Genomic DNA, 25,211 nt, shown 5'->3' with positions numbered 1-25,211 from the left:
GTTTGCAGCAATAGATGAAATAATTACTACTTACTAAACTCACTTTCCTTATCTTGGATGTTCTCCAGAAGTTTCAAATTTAATGGCCAGATATCTCAGCATTAATTCTGGGAGTTGAAGTCAGCATATCTGGATAATTGCTTAAATTGAAAGCTGAATTCACTGGGCCTTAAAGGTACAGCAGTGTAGAATTTCAGGCGTAATATTTTCATTATTTAGCTGAATATGAGTGACAGAGTAATAAGGAAACGATATGTGAATTTTCCTAATTGAGATTTAAATAAAATTCTTGAGGGCATCTTTTTTTAACCTATTTTAGTTTTGGAAGCTGAATAGTCCCTGAATGTATCAGCTGCTAAACACATGCGCCAACTTTCTGCTGAAAATAATAATAATAATAATAATAATAATAATAATAATAATAATAATAATAATAATAATAATAATGATGTTTTAATTTGTATACCGCCCTTCTCCCGAAGGACTCAGGGCGGTGAACAGGCAAATAAAATACAAACAAACATACTCAATAATTAAAACAACCCTTAAAAAACTGATTCAAATATGCCGGAAAATTTAAAATGACATTACACCCCATAAAATTACAAAATTTAAAACCCATCAACAATTCAATTAAAATTTAAAATTAAAATCAGGCCAGTCCAGCCATATGAAATAAATAGGTTTTAAGTTCGTGGCGAAAGGTCCTAAGGTCAGGTAGTTGTCGAAGCCCGAGGGGAAGTTCGTTCCACAGGGTAGGAGCCCCCACAGAGAAGGCCCTCCCCCTGGGGGCCACCAGTTGACACTGTTTGGCTGACGGCACCCTGAAGAGTCCCTCTCTGTGGGAACGCACCGGACGCTGGGAGATAGAGGCCGGCAGTAGACGGTCCCGTAGGTAGCCCGGTCCTAAGCCGTGGAGCGCTTTAAAGGTGGTAACCAATACCTTGAAGCGCACCCGGAAAACAACAGGCAGCCAGTGCAGTCTGCGCAGGATAGGTGTTACGTGGGAGCTCCGAACCGCTCCCTCAATAACCCGCGCAGCCGCATTCTGGACTAGCTGAAGTCTCCAGGTGCTCTTCAAGGGGAGCCCCATGTAGAGAGCATTGCAGTAGTCCAGGCAAGAGGTAACGAGAGCATGAGTGACCGTGCATAGGGCATCCCAGTCCAGGAAGGGACGCAACTGGCGGATCAGGCGAACCTGATAAAAAGCTCTCCTGGAGACGGTCGCCAAATGATCTTCAAAGGACAAACGACCATCCAGGAGCACGCCCAAGTTGTGTACCTTCTCCAATGTGCTTCCCCTCATGCTTTGCTTTCAAAGTGTCAGCCAAAAACTGGAAGTAGGGTTTTGAATATGTCATTTAGGAAGGGAGACTAAGCGGTGGGGGAGGTACAGTTCCTGTTATCTATATGGTAAAAGAGGAAGTAGACCAACAGGGCTTTAACAAACATTTCGGGGCTTTAAAAAAATGTCGAAGGGCCCCTGCATTTGTCATAAGGATGTTTCAGTGGCAATGAGATTAAAACCAATACTTCCTTGAAGGTTTGGCTTCTATTAAAAAGTAGAAGTAAGACACCCCACTTGAAATAAATCTTTCATTTCTTACTTGCATAAGGAAGGCTATAGACAGGGGTGGGCTTCAAAAATTTTAGCAAGGGGTTCTCTGCCCGGTTGCTGGGTGGGCGTGGCCATGGTGGGCGTGGCCTAATAGGCCTCCTACACCATGGTGATGGTGGTGAGGGGGTTGCCCTCCCCAGGTTTTCCTTGAGCTCTGGGAGGGCAAAAACAGCCTCCCCAGGCAACTGGACTTTCTGGGGTTTTTTTTTTTTCTTTGAAGACATTTTGCTTCTCATCCAAGAAGCTCAATCTGCCCAAGGAGCTGCTGATCCAGTTCTACAGAGGAATTATTGAGTCTGTCATCTGCACCTCTATAACTGTCTGGTTTGGTTCTGCAACCCAACAGGACAGACACAAACTTCAGAGGATAATTAGAACTGCAGAAAAAACAATGGCTACCAACCTGCCTCCCATTGAGGATCTCTATACTGCAGGAGTCAAAAAGAGGGCTGTGAAAATATCTACAGACCCCTCGCATCCTGGACACAAACTGTTTCAACTCCTACCCTCAAAACAACGCTATAGAGCACTGCACACCAGAACAACTAGACACAAGGAGAGTTTCTTCCCGAACGCCATCACTCTGCTAAACAATTAATTCCCTCAACACTGTCAAACTATTACTAAATCTGCACTATTATTAATCTTCTCATTGTTCCCATCACCCATCTCCTTCCACTTATGACTGTAACTTTGTTGCTTGTATCCTTACAATTTATACTGATATTGACTGTTTCCTGATTGCTTATTTGTACCCTATGACTATCATTAAGAGTTGTATCTTATGATTCTTGACGAACGTATCTTGTCTCTTTATGTACACTGAGAGCGTATGCACCAAAGACAAATTCCTTGTGTGTCCAATCACACTTGGCCAATAAAGAATTCTGTTCTATTCTATTCTATTCTATTCTGTTCTATTCTATTCTGTTCTGTTCTGTTCTGTTCTATTCTTCTTCAGCTCTGACTGGATGGTGGGGAATGGAAGGATTTGTACTCCTTGCAAACATCTGGTCATTTGCATTCTTTTAGGGAGTCCTTGAGGCCACTTGGAAGTTTACCTGTGCCGTCAGGGTCACCTGAGTGGTGCAAATGGGTATGGAGCCTTCTTGGAACTGTGGAAAGGACTGTATTGTAGATGATGTTTTTCTATTTATTTATTTATTTATTTATTATTTAAATTTATATACCGCCCTATCTCCCAAAGGACTCAGGGCGGTTCACAGGCATATAAAACATCGATACATAAAATTAAAATAATCTTTAAAAAACTTATTCCAATGCCCTATCATTAAAAATAGAAATATAAATATTAAAATCAATTTAAAACCCTATAAAATTAAAATCTAAGCCAGTCCTGCACAGATGAATAAATGTGTCTTGAGCTCATGACGGAAGGTCGAAGGTCCGGAAGTTGACGGAGTCCTGGGGAGCTCGTTCCAGAGGGCGGGAGCCCCACAGAGAAGGCCCTTCCTGGGCGCCGCCAGACGACACTGCCTAGCTGACGGCACCCTGAGGAGTCCCTCCTGTGAGCGCACGGGTCGGTGAGAGGTATCTGGTCGCAGTAGGCGGTCCCGTAGATAACCCGGCCCTATGCCATGGGCGCTTTAAAGGTGGTCACCAAAACCTTGAAGCGCACCGGAAGGCCACAGGTAGCCAGTGCAGCCTGCGCAGGATGGGTGTTATCACGGGAGCCACGAGGGGCTCCATCTATCACCCGCAGCCGCATTCTGGACTAACTGTAGCCTCCGGATGCCCTTCAAGGGAGCCCCATGTAGAGGCGTTGCAGTAATCCAGGCGAGGCGTCACGAGGCGTGAGTGACCGTGCATAGGGCCTCCCGGTCCAGAAAGGCGCAACTGGCGCACCAGGCGAACCTGGTAGAACGCTCTCCTGGAGACGGCCGTCAAATGATCTTCTAGAGACAGCCGTTCATCCAGGAGGGCGCCTAAGTTCGCACCCTCTCCATCGGGCCAGTGACTCGCCACCGATGGTCAGCCGCGGATTTAGCTGACTGTACCGGGATGCGGCATCCACAGCCACTCTGTCTTGGAGGATTGAGCTTGAGCCTGTTTCTCCCCATCCAGACCCGTCGGCCTCCAGACACCGGGACAGCACTTGATAACCGTTGGGGTGGTCCGTGAAAAAGTACAGCTGGGTGTCATCCGCATACAGCTGGTACTTCACACCGAAACCACTGATGATCTCACCCAGCGGCTTCATGTAGATGTTAAACAGAAGGGGCGAGAGAATCGACCCCTGCGGCACCCCACAAGTGGGGCGCCTCGGGGCCGGCCTCTGCCCCCCTGTCAACACCGACTGCGACCGGTCGGAGAGATAGGAGGAGAACCACCGATAAACGGTGCCTCCCACTCCCAATCCCTCCAATCGGCGCAGCAGGATACCATGGTCGATGGTATCGAAAGCCGCTGAGAGGTCTAATAGGACCAGGGCAGAGGAACAACCCCTATCCCTGGCCCTTTCATTGAGAATCTGGAGCTGTGCCTTTCTAGGCAGGACATTTTCTGCCCTGTGTCCCTTCACTGTTGAGCGCAAGCTGTTGGGGATACATCTCACACTGAAGCCCAAAGCAGGGGTGCTATTCAGCAGGTTCTGACAGGTTTTGGAGAACCGGTAGCAGAAATTTTGAGCCGTTCGGAGAATGGGCAAATACCACCTCTGGCTGGTCCTAGAGTGGGGTAGGAATGGAGATTTTGCAATCTTTCCCCCAGGAGTGGGGAGAGAATGAGGATTTTGCAATATCCTTCCCCCAGGAGTCGGGTAGGAATGGAGATTTTGCAATATCCTTCCCCCAGGAGTTGGGTGGGAATGGAGATTTTGCAATATCCTTCCCCCAGGAGTGGGGAGGGAATGAGGATTTTGCAGTATCCTTCCCCTGTCACGCCCACCAAGCCATGCCCCACAGAACCGGTAGTAAAAAAAAATTGCATTCCAACACTGGCGCAGATGGTTCCTGTAGTCTGCAGTTTTTCTGGAAATCCATTCATACTCCCACACCATTCAAAGATTTGCATCCCAAGCTCAGTTTCTATGGTGATTCTCAGTCATCCTCAGTCTGCAAAAAAAAAACCCAAAAAAACAAAACAACCCAAAACCCAGAAAGTCCAGTTGCCTCTTGAAAAAACCCACCTTTGGGACAACCATGACCTGGACGACTGAGAATCTCTATAGACACCTGAGGAGAGGGGTTTTTTTTTCCCACCCACTGAAAAATCAGGTGCATGGGACAATCTGAGTTTAAACAGCAGCAAAGGACCAAGCCTAAAAACTTTTCCATTTGCGAGGTTGCTCACTATTAATTATATGTTGAGTTGGGACCAAATATTTAGATGATTTGAAGAAGTGCCACGTCAGCTCAATAAATAATTTCCCATATTTTATTCATCACAAAAATAAAATCGTCGCTTTAACTCGCCTTTTATATCTCTTGCTGATGTATAACTTTGGCCGTCGTCGGTTCCAACCTGGCTTGCGTCTTGTTTTTGCACCGGTTCACAACGAAGTGCGCTTTCATTCTGTATTTAGGGCCCCTTCTGCAGTAGCCTCATCTGCACATAGGTCATGGCCAGTAGTAGAGTCTCGTGTAGCTGTGGTCATATATGAAGGGCGTGGTGGTTTGTGCCAATCTTCCCATTTGGAGAAAATTCTCCATTAATTTGAATGTTAATATCGGCCCCGTAGCAAAAAAATAAAAAAATGGAGAAAAAAAAAGAGTGCAGTGTATATTGTTCCACCTTGGGAAAATTTCAATCGAACTCAGATTAGGGGGGAATATATAATACAAAGCAAATCCCTTTCTATGTAAAGATTTATGTAGCATAAATTTAATAAGGATAAGTTATAACTCAGTATATATAACTCAATAACTCAGTATATATAACTTGTAACTCAGTTCGTCTCGCTGGACTGGCTTGATTTTTTAAAATTTTAATTTGATTAATTGGGGTTTAAAATTTTTAGTAATTTATAGGGTGTAACTGTGTTTTAGTTTTGGCCAATTGAATGAGTTTTTAAGGGTTGTTTTTAATATTGTCTGTTTTCCTGTATTTTAACTGGCTGTTCACCGCCCTGAGTCCTTCGGGAGAAGGGCGGTCTATAAATTAAAATATTATTATTATTATTTATTAGTAACATTTTCAGGGAGCAAGTATGCACACAAGGGTGTCAAACTCAATTTCATTGAGAGACGCAACAGGATTGTGTTTGACCTTGGGGGCCAGGGTGGGCGTGGCCAGCTTGATGTCACTCATCAAGGCCCTGTTTTTGGCCATGACGGTCTCCTGCAGCCCCTGCCAGCAAAAGCAGAGCTCAGGAGAGGCCGCCCAAGCTCCATTTTTGCTGGCAGAGGGCTGCAGGAGGCCGTTGCGGCTGAAAACGGGGCCTCGATGAGTGACATCAAGATGGCCACGCCCACCCTGGCCACACCCATCTTCCCACGCCCTCCTAGCCCCGCGAGGTCAAACACAATCCTGATGCGTCTCTCAATGAAATCGAGTTTGACACCCCTGCCTTAGAAGACTCTTCGCTATTTGGGGTTATTTTTATACTTCTGCCCATTATGTTTTGTTAATTGTTAATTTTGTCTGTTTTAATACTGTAATACTGCTGCTTAGCGTTGTTTCCAAATTACAGACAGTCTTCAATTTACAATCATTCGCGTAGTGACCATTCAGAGTTACAACAGCACTGAAAAAAGTGACCAGTTTTCACACTTAATGACCATTGCAGCATCCCCATGGTCAAGTTATAAAAATGTTGGCTTCCGAGCAACAAAGTCAATAGGAGAAGCCAGATTTGCTGAAGGACCACATGATTCACTTAACAACTGCAGTAATTTGCTTAACAACTGTGACAAAAAAGGTCGTAAAATAGGGCTAAACTCAGACTGGCTAACTAAGCAATCAAAATTTTGGGGTCAGTTGTGGTTGTAAAGTTAAGAACACCTGCATGTGTTTTCGGTCAACAAAATATTGCCATCTCAGAACATTGAAGCCTTGAGGGGATTTGACAATCTTACAGATAATTGTTTTAATCATTTTTTAAAAAATTTAATTTAATTGGGAGGGTTGTGGGTGTCATCTAGGTTGAATGCAACAATGCTGACCTCCGAGAGACATTAATCCTATTTAATGTAATTCTTTATATTGCTTGTGAAGGAGGGAAGAAATGTGGTGGGGTTTTTTTTAACCAAGAATGTGAGAATAGAAATAATGAAATGATTTCCCTGCTTCGGATGCTCAGCCAAAATATCCTCCCTTTTGCAGTGGTAGCCGCTCTTCTAAAACTTTTAAACCAAAGAAGAACATTCCAGAAGGCTCCCACCAGTATGAGCTGCTGAAACACGCGGAGGCAACTCTTGGAAGTGGCAACTTACGGATGGCTGTTATGCTGCCCGAAGGCGAAGATCTAAACGAATGGGTTGCCGTGAACAGTAAGGAGAATCTGCCTTGGTTCTGTATATGTTTTCAAGCACTGATGCACCTTATTTTGTCTTTAATATAATACATTCCTCCTGGCATTGGTCAACTGAGACATACTATTTAGTAGGAAGTACAGGAAGTCCTCGACTTACAACAGTTCATTTAGTGGCCGTTCCAGGGGTGGGATTCTATCGGTTCGGACCGGTTCGAGCGAACCGGTAGCTCTGATGATCAGCTGTGAGCGAACCGGTTTGCTCCGACGATCAGCTGGGCCCGTCCCTGTGCTTTACTTACTTTTATTTCCTTTGTTTGAAGCCCAGCTGATCGGCGCGGCAGAGTGGATTGCCGCGCCTCAGCTGTTTTACTCACCGGGGCTGCAGTAGAAGGTAAGTTTTAGATCTGTTTTCAAACGCACCATGCGCACGCTCAGCGAACCGGTTGTTACACCGGTTGAATCCCACCACTGGCCGCCTTTCGAAGTTACAGCGGTACTGGGGGAAAAAAAGTGACTCATGACTTCTTTTCCCACTCGACGACCGCTGCATCCTCCCCAGGGTCACGTGATTTACATTTGGATGTTTTGACAACCGAATTGCAAGTTGATGATGGTACCAGTGTCGTAAGTGTGAAAAACGGTCATGAAATCCCTTCTTTTCAGTGCCGCTGTCACTCCGAACGGTCCCTAAACGAAGTGTTGAAAATCTCGAGGGCTACCTGTGTTTTACAAGATTTGTAAATCCCTCATCGTCATGAATCTGGATGACAAACAACCTTAAGAAACTTGTAATGGAATAAAAGCACCACAGCAGAAAGCCGTTGGTTAGAAGACAGTTAAAATGAAAACAGGAAGCTAAAACTTAAGGCTATTCGGGTGGCCTTAAACCCCAGAAATATTGCCCTGCTTTGAATTCACAGCAGGACAGTTTGATAAGACAGATTTGTGCAGGGAAACATTAAATTTCGCCTCCTTTCTGAACTCTGCTGGAAACGAAGCTGGCTTAAGAAGCGGTTGTCTGGATCCAGTCTGTTCCTTGGTTTTGGCAGCAATGCCAGCCAGATGTTCAGTCTGGACACACGTTACCATGGTTCCTGATTTAGTTATTTTTAGCCGAAATGTACCAGAGAAAAACACAATAAACAGATCTAATATTAATAATATAGTGATTCTACAGGTTTTTTTTTAAAAAAGGAATGAATATTAATGTATTTATTCATTTAAATAAAACTAAAAAAAAGGCCCATGTAATAACATAACATGATTTCCCAGCTGACGAATTCCCCTCCATTTCCCCCCTTCCTACTCAGGCTTTTAAAGCAAGAATTAGTTACGTTTCTTTGTGGACGTGTGGTCTCCGTTTACTCGTTCCCACTGTAGTTTACTAGTCTCACAAAAAGACCGTAGGCAGTTTTACCAGTCTTGCGTTCCGCTTCAGCTACTCAACTTTCAGTGAGTAGCCCATCTTCACAATTGACTGTTTTAAAGTCAAATGAGTTGAAAACCTTGAAGTCACTTTGAGTTTTGTTCTGATAAAGCTCTGAGTTTTGTTCTGGAACAGCTGTGGTCAGGTTCGTCTCTTTTCCATCATCGTCATCATCAGATTGATGAAAGGAAAAAGAAGACTATTCCACCATACATTTGTCATCTCTTTTACTTTAAAAAACAAAGAATTGAGGGTTATCACTACAGCTAGTCCTGGACTTGCAATTGTTTGTTTACTGGCCATTCAACATTTACAGTGGCGCCGGAAAAAAAGGGTTTTTCACACTTAACGACTGTTGCAGCATCCCCATAGTCATGGGATTCAAATTTGAAAGCTTTTTTGTTTGTTTGTTTGTTTGTTTACATTTATACCCCGCCCTTCTCCGAAGACTCAGGGCGGCTTACAATGTATAAGGCAATAGTCTCATTCTATTTGTATATATTTTTTTTTACAAAGTCAACTTATTGCCCCCCCAACAATCTGGGTCCTCATTTTACCTACCTTATAAAGGGTGGAAGGCTGAGTCAACCTTGGGCCGGGCTCGAACCTGCAGTAATTGCAGGCTCTGTGTTCTAATAACAGGCTTCTCTACTGCCTGAGCTATCCCGGGAAAGCTTGGCAACTGGTTCGTACTTATGACCGTTGCAGTGTCCCAGGGTTGTGTGATTCCCCCTTTGCCACCTTCCGATAAGCAAAATCAGTGGGCGAAGCCAGATTCGTTTATCAACCGGGTCACTAACTGAACAACTACAGTGATCCACTCGACAATTGTGGCAAGGAAATGGGGCAAAACTCACTTTACACGTATCTCGCTTAAAAACAGACATGTTGGGCTCAATTGTGGTCGTAAATCGAGGAGTACCTGTACCCGATTATTCCACACAGTTCACCGGTTCTCCCTGGCCAGCCATGCCTCCCTTATATGGGAAGAGAAGGGCAGGCAGCTGAGCAGGAATAGCCCTGGAAGTCGGGGATCAACGATTGCAAGGCTGTGTTTGCGTCCACAATAACACACCCTGGCCAGTTGGATATTGGAGGCATTTGCCCCCGGATTGCATAGCCCCATCTTGCACTAGCAGGGATTGGAAGTCATCAACTTTAACACCCTTCACAACTGTGGCAAGAAAGGTTGTAAAATGGAGCAAAACTCTCTCCCTCAGCAGCCGGAACGTTGGGCTTAATTGTGGTCATATGTTGAGGAACTACCTGTACACACGAATCAAGGTTACAAGGACATCGTGTCTTCTGGACTAACATGCAAAAGTTCTATTTTCTGCGCACTGAAGTTTTGGAAACTGCTGTTGGAATGCATCCTCCTCACAAAAGGGTGTGCATGGAATTACCTCAGTGTATGCAGAATTTGTGATTCCCCAGTGTCTGGAGAGGAAGACGTTATCGTCTCTGAGGCAAAGACATGGATGAGGAGCAGTCTCTCTCTCTCTCTCTCTTAATGTTCATATCAACGATGAAGAACAATTTTAAGATATATTATGATGCGATTTACTAGTCCATGTAAACATGGCTGCTGGGGAAAAAAACGGGGAAAGGACGGCCAGAGAGACTCCTGTCCTTGTATAAAAAAAAAGAAATACATCATTTTTTTAATAGGCGATGAGAATGTTATTCAGATTTGAGTGCTGGCCGTACAAGTGCAGAATCTCTTGGAATATTCAGCTCCTCTTTTCATTTTGATTTGAGTTCAGTCGGACGGAAATAAATAATCTGGATCGCAGGAACTTCGATTCCTACGCACCTTCCTTGAAGAAAGTTTTGCTAAATAAATAATCTGACTGGTAGATTAATGGCGGCAGCATTGAAAGGGTCAGGCTTTGTTTTCCCAGAGAGCCACCAATTGTGGGAGACTACATATAAGGACAGATGTTTCTGCAGCCAATCTAAAACAAAACAAATCCCAGAAGTTCGGGTTGTCAAGGTCTGTTTTCAGATAGAAGTCTGCAAACAACTTGAAAGAGCCAACTGGCAGATACTGTCAACGTGAAGTGAAGAGAACAAAAGCCATGATTGCAGGATAGAATATTATCCTCGCCGGTTCTCAAGGACACCATTTTTTCCTAGCTTCTGTACTGTCAAAATGGGATTAAAAAAAAAAAAAGATAACGCAGTGCTAACTAACTGAGTTAATTGAGGCAAAACTCCCGTTTTGCACAGTTTTGTAAGCACCAGTTCTGCCGAAAAACAAAACTGGAAAATTTGCAAGAGCCGAATGGGGGGGCAAGCCACTCTATTTAATATCAATAGCTTTCTGCTTGAATGATGGAGGAGGTTGGTCGAAAGTGTGAAGGATTTCTGGCTCTGTTAGAAAGGATTTGCTCAGCCTCTGCCAGTGTGAATTCAGTCAGAACTTTGGGTCTTTCGTGTCCAAGGAAAACATTCATTCCAGCTTGGGCTTCATTAATTTGTCTTTGGCTTGTTAGCTTCTTGGGGAGATGGAACCACAACCTGAATTATATGCCAGCAAAAATACACTTATTGGATAGAGCTGCAGGGCCTGCTTCGAATTGTTTTTTTAATCCTCCTCCGCTCCCGAAAAAAAAACAAAAAACCTTTTTAGAGCACACAAGTCTTATAGTTATTACAAATGGGCCAATGTGAGGGGACAAGACTGGGATTTTGGAGAAATCTGTTATGGGCACTTTTATTTTAAGCAAATCTCATTTTTGTACTCACAATCGTGTGAGTCATTCTATCCCAATTCTCAAGCCTTTCTTTTAAAAAAAAATTGGGTGTATTTCTGACGACGGTTTCCTGTGGAATCTGTGGCCATCAATGTTACTAAAAAAGACACAGAACGTTGTTTGGTTTGCAGGGGGGATCTTCCCCCTAATAGTTGCTTGCTAAATGGAATGTGTGTGTTTTTTCTTTTTCTTTCTTTCTTTGACAGCTGTGGACTTTTTTAACCAGATCAACATGCTTTATGGGACAATTACGGACTTCTGCACAGAGGAGAGCTGTCCAGTGATGTCTGCCGGGCCAAAGTAAGAACGTCAGCTATGCTTACAGAATAGGAGAAACCAAATATCAGCTTTTTCCCATTTTATCATTGAAAATACTCTAATCTAGAAAACAATTTTGTGTTCCTCATGGTTACCTCTTAAAAGACTGTGAAGCCTGAAAAAAAATTTTTTTTTGTCTCCAGAAGTGATGTGTATGTCGGGCGGCGGCGGTGTGTGTGTGTTTGTGTGTGTGTGTGTGTGTTCTATATTTGTGTAGTATATTGTGTAGTCTTCCTGACATTTGCTGGGAGTGGGTGGGATGGAACAAGACATTTTTTGCCAAGAATGGCACCCAGCCTTCCATCTCTTCAAGAGAGCAATTTATTTATTTTTTTAAAAGGGAGAAAAGTCCTATTGGCCGTGTTTGGGGGGCCACCCCAAATCCAACACTCATATCCCAGCTCCCCCCAAAAGCACGACAATGTAAATGGGGGAACTATGGCCCCTTTATGACTTCTGGACTTTAGCTCCCAGAATTCTCCAGTCCATTTCAAGACTCATGGACTTCAACTCCCAGAATTCCTGAGCCAGCCATGGTTGGCTGAGGAATTCTGGGTGTTGAAGTGCACAAGTCTTGAAATGGACTGGAGAATTCTGGGAGCTGAAGTCCACAAGTCATAAAGGGGCCATAGTTCCCCACCCTTGAGGTAAATGGAGGTCTGTCAGCCTCCGCTTTAATTTAGTGTATTTCTCCTACTAGATTATCTGACTATTTTATTACCTTGTTAAACGTTTGCTCTACTGATTGTCTTACATGCTTTATGGAGAAGAGGGGGGAGGTTTTCACTGTTCCCAGCGTCGGCTGACATTGTATGTGGGGGAGAGAGGAAATGCCATTTTCAAAACCAGAGGTTTGAATTGTGTTGGCGCGTGAATGTAACGGCAGCTGCTGATTCCACATTCCATTCGGAAGATTGACAGAGGGAGAATATCGGAAGTGAAACTACACGTGACTGAGGAGAAAGAAGACATTGGACTATTATTGTATGACCTCTAGTAGGGGGAGGGTTCAGGAGAGAATATGACTCTGGGGATTTGATTTACTTCCAGTTCCAGCTTTGCTTTTCACCGCATCCAGACTTGTATGATAAAGATTACCAAATTCTTCAACATGATGAAGTTGGGTTTTTATTTTCTCAAACACTGATCTGGGGCTATGGTTGTTTGAAAGGAACCTATTTCACTTTCCTTCCATTCCAGATATGAATATCATTGGGCAGATGGGACAAACATCAAGAAGCCAATCAAATGCTCGGCACCAAAGTACATCGATTACCTTATGACCTGGGTTCAGGATCAGCTGGACGATGAGACGCTGTTTCCATCCAAAATAGGTAACTCTGAAATGAGGGCTTGCTTAAAAGTGGGATGGTCATTTAGGTTATTTCTGAAAGTACGGAAGAAAACAAAAACATCTGGTAGGAAAAAAAAATACAAGCTTCTGAAGAATATAGAATAACAGAGTCGGAAGGGATCTTGGAGGTCTTCTAGTCCAAGGGTCACCAACCTTTCGGACCTCAGGGACCACTAAGTTCATCATTTAAAATCCTGCCGACCGCTAATATGATCTGCCTAATGACCAGCTGGGTGGGCGTGGCTAGGTGGTCATGTGACTGGGTAGGTGTGGCCAACTCAATGTCACTCATGTTGAGGGATGCCTTGCTGGCCTCTACTCACCCCTCCTCTCCCAGCCGCTCCTCACCTGCCCACCCGGGATCCTTAGGGCCCCAACAGGAAGCAGTTGCTGGAGCTAAGCAGCCACCATGAGAAAGAGTTGGCAAAACAGCTGGCTGAGTTCAAATTGGATCTGACCGAGAAGGAGGCTCAGCAGAAACACCTCACTGAGGACTATGAGCATAGGCTTTCCAAACAGAGGGAAGACCTGAAGGAGTGCAAGGCCAGGTACTGGTGCCTGGAGGCTCAGCAGGCTGAGATGGTCAGCCAGTTCCAGGCCATGATGCAGTCCCCCTGGAACAAGGCCCTCTGGCTCTTTGCCACCAGCAACGCTTCCCTCCAGCCTTTGCCCAAAGCCCTGCACCAGGAGGCTGAAGCAGACCCGAAATTGGAATTTCTGCCCCCCCTCCAACCCACACAAAAAGACCCCGAAGGGGGAGACTCTCTGCAGCAACACAAACGTTCATTGCACATATCCAGTCCAGGGTCTGTAGTTTGAGGACCCCTGATTTAGTCCAATATAAAAAATGCAAATAATTTTTCTGTGGACCACCAAAATTTTCTTGCGGACCACCAGTGGTCCACGGACCACCAATTGGTGACCACTGTTCTAGTCCAACCCTTCGGTCAAGCAGGAGACCCTAGACCACTTCAGACAAGTGGTTGTCCAATCTCTTCCTAAAAACCTCCAGTGATGGAGCGCCCACAACCTCTGGAGGCAAATCATTCCACTGATTGATTGTTCTCACTGTCAGGAAATCCCACCTTAGTTCTGAGTTGCTTCTCTCCTTGATTAATTTCCATCCATTGCTTCTTGTCCTGCCTTCAGGTGCTTTGGAGAATAGGTTGATCCCCTTTTCTTTGTGGAAACACCATAGATCATGGGTGTCAAACTCAAGACCTAGGGATCCGGCCCATAGGGTGCTGCCCTAGAAACAGCAAAGGACCAGCCCGCAGTGCTCTGCCAGCGAAAACAGAGCTGTGGGCCGCCCTCCCAAGTCATCAATCACATGAAATCACAGGGTGTAATTGATGACACACCCTGAAGGGAAGGCGGAAACAGGGTCATAATTGGAGCGTAAAGTAGGGTCACTTGGGAACATACCGACATGAAGCTCCTAATAAATAACTGGATTTCTTTTGAAGCTTGTCTCGAGACTCATGATTTAATTATGACAGTTGGAACGTGTCGACTCTTTTCATACCAACTCCAGAGATTTTCTCCCCAAAATGTCTTACATTATGTCAATGAAGACTCAAATCATCCAGGCCAAAGGCACCTAAAAGTTGAATCATGGCAATTGGACCAATCTTGGTTCATCTGAGACTCATCCAAGCAACTTTGAGTGCCTTTGAGAGTTCCCAGGGATCTATGCTGATTGGAGAATTCTGAGAATTGTTTTCTCAATGTACCAGGTTTGGAGAAGACTTTGTCCATTTCATTCAGGTCAGACACTTAAATATATCTGCTGGATACTGTGTTCCCCCCCAAAATAATTTCTCCTCCAAAAGACACATTATGGCTTATTTTCCGGTTAGGTCTTATTTGGGGGGAAATACAGTACTAAACTGCCTCCGTCTGCTGATGATCTTAACTGGGGCTTATTTTTTGGGGAAGGGCTTGTATTATTACAAGCATCCTGAAAAATCATGCTAGGTCTTATTTTCCTTCTGGGTCTTATTTTCGGGGAGACAGGGTAGTTTTAAATTTATTTTTTTTCTGGGACAAACCAGGGGTAAAATGCTCCCGGTTCCAACAGGATCGTGTGATCCGGTAGCTATGGCGGTGGATGGTTCGGAGAACCGGTAGCAAAAATCCCTGCGCCGCCCTCCCCCCCCCGGGCATGCCCAGTTGAGCCACGCGATCATCAGAGGTTTTTTTTTAACTTTTAAAAGCATTTTTTCTTCAGCTGAAAAAATGTTTTTAAAAGTTAAAAAAAAAAGCCTCTGATGATCGCGCTGCTCAGCTGGGATCGTCAGAAACCTTTCAAAGCATTTTTTCTACAAGCTCTTTAGCCGAAGAGGTTGTAGAAAAAATGCTTTTAAAAGTAAAAAAAAAAAAGCCTCTGATGATCGTGCGGCTCAGCTGGGATTGTCAGAATCCTTTCAAAGCATTTTTTCTACAACCTCTTCAGCTAAAGAGGCTGTAAAAAAATGCTTTTAAAAGTTAAAAAAAAAGTTGGCCACGCCCACCCAGTCACATTAATTCCCCCCCCCCCAAGCCACACTCACAGAACGGTTGCTCCCATATAACACCCATCCTGCGCGGCCTGCACTGGCTGCCAGTAGCCTTCCGGGTGCAATTCAAGGTGCTGGTTACCACCTTTAAAGCGCTCCATGGCTTAGGACCGGGATATTTGCGAGACCGCCTTCTGCCACCGATTGCCTCCCAACGACCTATGCGCTCTCACAGAGTGGGCCTCCTCAGGGTGCCGTCAACCAAACAATGTAGGTTGGCGGCCCCCAGGGGGAGGGCCTTCTCTGTGGCGGCACCAGCCCTATGGAACGAGCTTCCTCCGGGGTTACGCCAACTCCCCGACCTCCGGGCCTTCAAACGTGAACTGAAGACCTTATTATTTCACCGAGCGGGTGAAGAGAGATGGAGAGAGAGAGAGAAAGACGGAGAGAGAAAGAGCAAGAGAGCAGGAGAGAGAGAGGGAGAGCGAAAGAGAGAGAGAGAAGAGAGAGGGGGAGAGAAAAAGAGAGGGGGGAGAGAGATGGAGAGAGAGAGACATATAAAATAAGACATATTTTAGCGAAATTTTAATGGGTTTTAAATCGGTCTCCGACCGTTTTAGTGATTTGGCCAGTAAATATTTGTTTTTAATTGCTTTTAAATATTGTTATTTATTATATTTATATTGTATTGGTGTGGGTATTTTAATTTTGGCTGTAAACCGCCCTGAGTCCTCGGGGAGATGGTGCGGTATAGAAATGTAATTATAAATAAATAAAAATAAATAAATAAATAGTAACAAATTTTACATTTCAACCCTGGGACAAACCTGTATTTGGATAGTGCTTTTCCAATGAGCCTAGCCCTCCTCGCATTTCTTGTAAAGGGAATAACTGTTTGGGTAGAATCGGCATGTTTTTTTCTTTTGCTTGATTTCTAGGTGTTCCTTTCCCAAAGAATTTCATGTCGGTAGCTAAGACCATCTTGAAGCGTCTCTTCAGAGTTTATGCTCACATATATCACCAGCACTTTGATCCGGTGATCCAGCTTCAAGAAGAAGCACATCTCAACACGTCCTTCAAGCACTTTATCTTTTTTGTTCAGGTAAACAAACGCAGCAATCAACGGCCCTGATTTAATTTTGTACCTACAAAATGATTCATGGACCTTTCTGCCGTCTTAAGGGGGAATTTTCAGTCCCTTAAAAACGATTTGCCAGAATCTTGGCTTTGTTGCTGTGCCACACTTGCATCACCTTAATTATTTAAATTCTGTGCCGCAGAATCAGGCACTTCTTAAAAAAATATATGCAGATCTAAAATAATAAAGGTAAAGGTTCCCCTTGCACATATGTGCTAATCGTTCCCGACTCTAGGGGGCAATGCTCATCTCCATTTCAAAGCCAAAGAGCCAGCGCTGTCTGAAGACGTCTCCGTGGTCATGCGGCCAGCATGACTGAACGCCAAAGGCGCACGGAACGCTGTTACCAAAGTGGTCCCTATTTTTCCACCTGTATTTTTTACCTGCTTTCGAACTGCCAGGTTGGCAGAACGGGAGCTCACCCTGTTCTGCGACACTAGGGATTCGAACCGCTGAACTGCCGACCTTTCGATCGACAAGCTCAGCGTCTTTGCCACTGAGGCACCGCGTCCCCTAGATCTAAAATATGTATATGCATAAAGATATTGAAAGCAGGAAGTGATAATGCTGCAGTAATTTCAGTCTTATTTCGTCAACCATGGGACGAGAATTGCATTTGCAGTTCCGCAGCAGAAGTTGAAATGTTTAGGATCTGACATATGGAAACATCCGTCTTGCGAATGCAAAATGTTTTGTTGCTAGAACGTCAAACTGAGAATGAATCTAAATACCAGATGCTCCACATATTGTAAAGCATCATGTAATACAATGATGCAGTGTTGATAGTTTACAATTGCACATTTCTGCTCATAGTGGCAGGATGGATTAGATTTAAATCATTGCTTGAAAAACTCAGTTTAATTCTTAAAATTATAACTTATTCTATCAGGAACATTCTAGTATATAATACAATTTTAAAACATTTTTGGCAGTATTTATTACTTCCTTTTCATCAGTTTTTTTCCCCTTTTGGTATTGATATTTATAGCATGCATTTTAATTCCGCTCTTTGATTTATCCCCACGGTTCCCCTGCAGATTTTTGAAATATTAAAACTGCATTTATTCAGAATGTGGCACATTTTCTTCTCAAAATTCATCAATAGTTGTTCTGTAATTATCATTCCCTGCAGTGTAACAAGCAACGATCATAACCTATGGATTTCTACTTTCATGTACAATGACAACAGACTAAATTACATCAATTTATATTTTCTAACATGTATTTTAGCTCTTTCATTTGTCATTTAAAAACTATACCTTGATTTTTCTGCATATACCTTCCTTTCCCTAAAATCAAACCACCCCATTCAGAGTTAATACATCCTTCCCTTTTCCCTTCGTAGACACAGCAGATCATATTTTTCTTTTATTTGTAAATTCATACAGTTTTGGGAGCTTCATCACTGGAAGCTTTCAAGAAGAGACTGGACTGCCCTCTGTCAGAAATGCTGTAGGGTCTCCTGCTTGGGCAGGGGGTTGGACTAGATGACCTATAAGGTCCCTTCCAACTCTGTTAATTTGTTATATGTTTTATATTCCCAAACTCAGTCATTTTGGTGCTGTGGTTGTCACCATAATGGGACCATGGACAGTGACTTCTGCTGCCCGTCATGCCTTGGACAATTGAGTCTTTCACTTAACTCTTTTTTAGATAGATAGATAGATAGATAGATAGATAGATAGATAGATAGATAGATGGATGGATGGATGGATGGATGGATGGATGGATGGATAGATAGATAGATAGATAGATAGATAGATAGATAGATAGATAGATAGATAGATAGATAGATATACCTTTATTGCCACTTTTTTTCTGTGAACACACTGGCACACGTTAAAGAATGAAATTTTGATGTCCGCTATTTCAAAAGGAAAATAAATATATACCCATACCCATACCTGCATACCCGTGGGTGGGTGTGGTGCAGTGGCCTAGAGGTTGAGCTCTCGCCTTACAATCAGGAGGCTGTGAATTCGATCCTAGGTAGAGGCAGCTATTTCTTTCTCTGGGCACACTGAGAATATATCTGCTGGGAAAAAACCTCCGCATTGGCGACAGGAAGGGCATCCGGCCAGTAACCACTCAGCTTCATTCAGTTGCCCAGATTCCAACCTGCATGGGGTCGTTAAAAGAGGATGATGACCACACACACACACACACACACACACCCTCATCATCTTCTTTTAACGACCCCATGTGGGTGGAGTCTGGGCAACTGAACGGAGCTGAGTGGTTACTGGCCGGATGCCCTTCCTGTCACCAATGTGGAGTTATTATATTATATTATATTATATTATATTATATTATATTATATTATATTATATTATATTATATTATATTATATTATATTATATTATATTATATTATATTATATTATATTAATTATATTATATTATATTATATTATATTATATTATATTATATTATATTATATTTATTATATTATATTACAGTATTTAATAAGAATATTTTATTCATTCAGATCTAGGATATCTTATTTTTGTGTTCCCTTTATTTTTTTGAGCAGTGTATATCGTATCATATATCATATCATATCATATCATATATCATATATATCATATCATATACATACACACATACTAAATACACAATACACATATGCATGCTTGTGTATCTCCATGAGGTAAATTCTGGCTATCTGTACATGCCGCAAGAGATGAGTAAAGTACATTCCTGAGAAGCAGGACTTTCTGTAACGGTTGTTTCTTTCTTCCTAGGGAGGTCTGTCTTTTTCTCCCTCTAATCTTCCCCCGTAAACTGATTTTTGCTCTCAGTGATTTAATATTTTTCCCTTCAGCCTCCGATGATTGAGACGTTGCTTTTATTTCTTCCTCCCACAGGAATTTAACCTTATAGACAGACGAGAACTTGCTCCGCTCCAAGAACTGATTGAAAAACTCACTTCCAAGGACAGATAAGCGAAAAAACGAAATGGTGGAAATTCAGTTTGTTTTCTTTAAAGCAGGCATGTGGGGTTTTTAGGGATTTGGGCTGAAATTCTCTGCGCACTTAAAAGTTCCACGGGACTTTTTACTCCCGAGTAAGTGTGTGGAGCAGGTTTGCAACCTTACCGTTTGTTTGTTTTTAGAAAGGAAAGGAAACTTCTGTTTTAATTCAGGCAACCTAGATCCATTCTCTGTGCTTTTTTATTAGTGAAACCTCTTTCACATAGTGAGATACACACACAGACACACACAGTAAATGGTTTTATGTTCTTGTTCATTGTTAATGTTGATTTTTTTAGCAGATTGTTGTGTGTTAATAAAGGAAAAAAGACATGCTTGTTGGGAAATGTGACATTGCTAGCTGGAAAGTGCAAGATTGCCAGTCATACAACGTTCTCAGAAGGTCCTTTAAAAGAGACTTAATCTTCTCTAAGTGCCTTGGTAGATTCTCTTCTGAGGTACAAAGCACATACAAAGAACAAACATTGCTGGAAACAGAAAACACAAATAGCTACCCAGGACATTTATTACGACTTGTTATATGTAATTAATCTGTGTGCAAACCTTTTCTAAAAGCCATAATGTCTGTCAGTGATCTCCAATCGTTTAAAGAGAAAGCAATGACTTTATAGAAGTGAACATAAGTTAGGGAAGAGAAGTCAGCGAGTGGCTCACTTTATTTTTTTTTTAATAACGTACTGATACATCTTCGATATCGTAGGGGGCCAAGAATAATTCTGGGTACACCACTTTTTCACATTTGACATTCTGCCAAGATTTGAACTCATTTTGATCTGAAAGTCGGATTATTTTTTTCTCAGTCTGGGCTTTTATCAAACTGAACTCTAACTTTTCCAGCCCTTTAAATCAAGAGTCCTGCAGTAGCTTCACGACAAAATAAAAGAGAAGAGCAGTTTCCAAGGAACAGTAATATTAATAAGGAAATATTTGACAAATCCACCGTAGTTATTTTTAAAATGGGGATAAAAACAGCCCTGATCTTTCAACTCAAGAGAAATTGTCTCAGACTACTTATCATGGAGTATACTTACCATTTCATGCCTTCAAAATCTGTAGCCCCTTTATAATCTCAGTTGGCAACTTTAAGACTTGTGGACTTCAACTCTCAGAGTTCCTCAGCCAGCAAAGCTGGCTGAGGAATTCTGGGAATTGGAGTCCACAAGTCTTAAAGTTGCTAAGGTTGGAGACCCTGTTATAAAAGAAAGCATTTATCTTTTGTAACATGATACAAAGTACAGTGATATTTTGGGATTTTTGGTGGGTGGGCATTTAAAGATAACTTAATTGGAGGCACACTAATTTTGATTAAAAAAAACATTTGCGAAGTTGTTTTGCTTATTTTCCTCTCTCTTCCTATCCTTTATCGTAGAACATTTAGAATTTGGGATAATTCTTGTGGAGGGAATTCAAAAATGAGAAGCCTATTTCTGATTTCGTGACATAGGATCATCAGTTATTGTTCTAAACGCCAGGGCAGCTGAAACTCACCAGTGGTTTGAGCATTAAATCCAAAATCTCCCATTTAAAATTTTTTTTGGGAATGTCATACATTTTGTCCGCTTTGCCACCGTTTCCATGGATTGACTGACACACAAATTACTCTGTGTATCCTTAAATCCTAATCTTGAAGCTCACTTCTCAAATTATCATTAGGATTAGCTACAAATCACATGAACATAGGAGTGCTATGTGACAATATAATAATATTTAAAGCCCGCTATTGATACCTTAAAGCCTAATATACACAACAGTTTCTCATAGTCTGTTTTTATTATATCTTTGAGATTATATACATACCTTTTAAAAACTGAAGTGATAAAAGGCATACAGAATGTTCTTTATGTGAGAAGTAGACAATTAAAATTAGTCATATGAGGAAAAATGAAACAAATTACTATTAATAACAATAGTTCTTCCTATGGATCTGCTAAAAAAAGTGAGTGCAGCAATCAAAATCTTGGCAATGTTTCATAACCAGGTTTGATCTTGGTGTTCGTAGCACGTTTTGTCAATATTTGATTTTAGAAGTGAGATTCCCAGTCCCGATTTCTGAATCTCAAAATTTGAAAAGTTTAAATTGCAATTTTGAAAAAAAAAAAATGTTCTCAGTTGGGATGTTGAAAACAGTTTAGAGGTTGGGACTGTTATTGAGCCATTTTAAATATTCCCAACCTCCATCTGGCAATTTTAACCACTCCTAAAAGATATCTGTTAAAAATAAGAGGGGGGAAAATGCTAGGTATCCTCTCAAGATCTTTGGATCTTGAAATGAGTAAGACTTCAGAATAATGTTTAATTAGAATCAATATAGCTTAGCCATAATAATTATCTCCCATCATTTTAGTCTTAAAATTTAAGGGACTTACTGGAAACAACGATGACAAATATAGACTCCATTCATTGCTAATTTCCTTCTTGGATGATAAACACTTGGAGATCATTGATTAAGAGTGCTGTTGGGTCAACTCTTATTGCATTGAAGACTGAAAAATTGACAATATTAAGACAGTGATTATTCTGAATTTGATCAGCACTACAGAAGCTTTTAGTGGGATTGCTCCGGTCTTGAAAATTCTTTACTGTTTAAAAGTGTGTTACGATACAAACAGAAACAGCTTCCTTGATCTTTCAGTTGAATACACGTATTGAAAACTGAACACTGTAGTTATTATTAAAAAAAAAAAGTCACAGCCTGGAATCTAACCTTTTCATTTAAAAGGACACCATGGTAGAAATCATATATACCTTTTTGATACCAAACATTAGGCAGAAACTTATTATTTTTTTCTTATGACCAGCCGTTTAACAAACACTGTGTTCCTTCCATGGAGAAGGAATAGCCTTAAAATCTCAGGTTACCCACCTGCACAGGTAACCAACCTTAATTAGATGAGGCTGGCCAAGCTGGATGGTCATAAGCATAGATGCAAGTCCCTTAAAACCAGCTGTGTTGTGTTTTCTTGAGCCAGTGGATTGATTTAATCCAGAGAATTGACATTGGAGGGAGAAAGGTTTTTATCATCCTGGCCCCTAGAAATTATAAACCTAACTTCACACATCTGGGTCAGGGATGCGTGCTAATTGTGCAAGGATAAAAGTACCTTATTTTTTGTCCAGTAGTAGTAGTAAGGTGGGCTTTAAAGAGATAACCTTCAAAAGGAAAATTCCCCCTTTTCAACCGCTTGCCAACGTTTCTTCAACAGCTTACTATGCAAGAGAAAATTTTGAATATTCACTAGAAATCTTATAGAACCAGAAGCTTCATTAAGAATTTAGAGTTGACACCACTCTCTCAAACTTATCCCATAGGCAAAAAGCTAATGCTGCTATATAGACTGGTCTTATTTTTTTTTTATTCCCATGACTGAAAGCCTTTTCTTAGATTTCCATATAAAGATTATTTTTCTGAGGGGGGGGGAAGGGCGAAGTGTGTGTGTGTTTTGATTTATTTGGGAAATAGTTTAAGACGTGTATTCTTTTCCCCAAATATTAAAGTGTAAATGAAATGCCAGAATTCCTATTTTAAAAGTGTAATATGAAGTTGGACCTGCCAGTTTTTCAACCGCAATGATCTCATATTATTTGATGCATTTTATGCAGGAAGGGGTGGGGGGGATAAATTTCCTTCCTTAATAGGCAAAAAAAATATTTCCTAAAACTGCATTTCTAGAACCACTAGCCACATTAGAGGTATATTTCCATTTATGTCAATTGCACATGTGTGTTTCCTTTTTAAAACATAATTCTCTCCTGCGGTAGCAGAATAACTCCAGTTTCAATATGCTTTATTTGCTTAATTTTCATTCCCAAGAGCACTGTCCTTTCAATAGTTTTTTCATAGATTAATGTATTTTTAGGGAAAATTAATTTTTTATAGCCACTAAACTGTACTCATTATTTTTGTACACTTATTACTAGGTTATTTGGAACAGAAATCTTTTGAAATGTCATTTGGTTCCATTTTTGAATTTACTCACTGATGTCGTGTTGCTAAATATTGTCATGAGAATCAACGCTTTTGAATATGTAGCGAGGGAGAAAACAGATTTGACAAGAAACTATTGCTGGTACTTTCCGGTACCTAGATAGATCTACCCAGGTCCTTCTTCATGCAGCATATTACAAAAACATAGGAACAATTTTTTTTTCTCTGCTCTCTTGGTAAAGAGTAGAGAAAGATCCCAGGGAAACTGGCCATTCCTTTAATTATAGCCTTCGAAAAGGATCTTTTGCGGCAATTGCTTCTTTGTCCGATTGAGAGAATCTACAACCAGCAGAATCAACCCAAAGCTTTTCTGAACTTGCATAAAAAATTTGAACAGGCTTGTGGAGAAAGTTTTTGGTTAACATTCCAAAGTTTCCACTAAGGAAACGTAAATAACGTGGGGAAAATCCAGCAGCTTTGGAAAAGCCATTTGACTCTGCTGATGACATTAAGGGAGTTCCTGTGTGCTCGAATTTGTGCTGCATTAGGGATGGAAATTTGACCTTCCTCAATGACACCCTCTCTATTAAAAGAAAAAAAAAATAGGTAGCTACTTATCAGAGAGGAAAAGGTAATAGCCGATGCTGGGGACACACATACACACACACACACACACACACACAAATCATTTAAAAATTAAAAATGCAACGTAATCTGTACTGTAAACAAACTGTGCCAATATATTACTTCAGTTTGTAGTCACTTAAATCAGTACTTGTTCTACCTGAAAAATGGCTTTTTAATGAAAAAATGATAAAAAAAAAAGTTGGATGTCTGAAATTCTGCAACACATATATTGGAAAAGATGTAAATAATGTATACATATTGTTGTAAGTGATGGGATGAAAAAAAAACTATATAAATTCTAGGCTTTTTCAGTAAGGAAAATGGATGCTGTTTATAAGAAGAAAAATAAATAGCTATGTTTGACATGACTGCTTTTTTTTCCCCCTTCTCATATTTATAGTTTTTAATAGATGAGATTCATATGTCTCTGTCCATTGTGCTCATCAGATCATTCCTTGACAGGTGTCCTGCGGTCACCTCACATGGATTTGTTACCTGTTTGTACTGCGAGCAAGACAAATGGCAATAAAATGAACCCAATGTCCATCCAGTTCCTTCACTCAGGTTACCAAAACATTGATGAAGTTTTTGTATAAAGGGTAGGGCTACTGGAAAGGAGGTTGTGTGGTTGTTTTTGGCTAGACATAAAAGACCCGTACTAGAGTGGTGCGGTGGCCTAGAGGTGGAGCTCTCGCCTCACAATCAGGAGGCTGTGAGTTCGATCCTAGGTAGAGGCAGATATTTCTCTCTCTGGGCACGTCGTGAGAATATATCTGCTGAATATAACTCCGCATTGGTGACAGGAAAGGCATCCGGCCAGTAAACACTCAGCTCCATTCAGATGCCCAGACTCCACCCCGCAAGGGATTATATGGGGTTGTTAAAAGATGATGATGAAGAAGATAACAGGCCCGTACTTGAACCTCATTCATTTTGGATAACGATTTGATTCTTTTTATCCAGTATACACGGAATACTTTAGCTTTTGATTTGGAACCAGATTTCAATAACATTTAGAATAAAAGTTTTGGCAGAATTCCTCATTATCCTTCCATGGTGATGATGATGATAATTCTTGCCCCAGCTAGTTCTACTGGATCAAACAGCGACATTTAGTTCAATACA

General features: G+C 41.7%; 1 protein-coding gene across 1 annotated transcript in view; it reads left to right on the top strand.

Moving 5' to 3' along the window:
• Positions 1 to 24,449, top strand: part of MOB1B (MOB kinase activator 1B) — a 48,438-nt gene extending 23,989 nt beyond the window's left edge. Inside the window, exons 2-6 of the mRNA XM_058192207.1 lie at positions 6,902 to 7,068; positions 11,441 to 11,534; positions 12,753 to 12,886; positions 16,343 to 16,506; positions 19,409 to 24,449. Of these exons, the coding sequence (XP_058048190.1) occupies positions 6,902 to 7,068; positions 11,441 to 11,534; positions 12,753 to 12,886; positions 16,343 to 16,506; positions 19,409 to 19,486 (637 nt within the window). The 3' untranslated portion in view covers positions 19,487 to 24,449. The remainder of the gene's footprint in view (positions 1 to 6,901; positions 7,069 to 11,440; positions 11,535 to 12,752; positions 12,887 to 16,342; positions 16,507 to 19,408) is intronic.
• Positions 24,450 to 25,211: the final 762 nt, after the last annotated feature.

This window comes from Ahaetulla prasina, chromosome 8, assembly GCF_028640845.1.
Source record: "Ahaetulla prasina isolate Xishuangbanna chromosome 8, ASM2864084v1, whole genome shotgun sequence".
Lineage (NCBI taxonomy): Eukaryota > Metazoa > Chordata > Lepidosauria > Squamata > Colubridae > Ahaetulla > Ahaetulla prasina.
The sequence above is the reverse complement of the archived record's forward strand: the minus strand, read 5'-3'. Positions and strand labels throughout refer to the sequence as shown.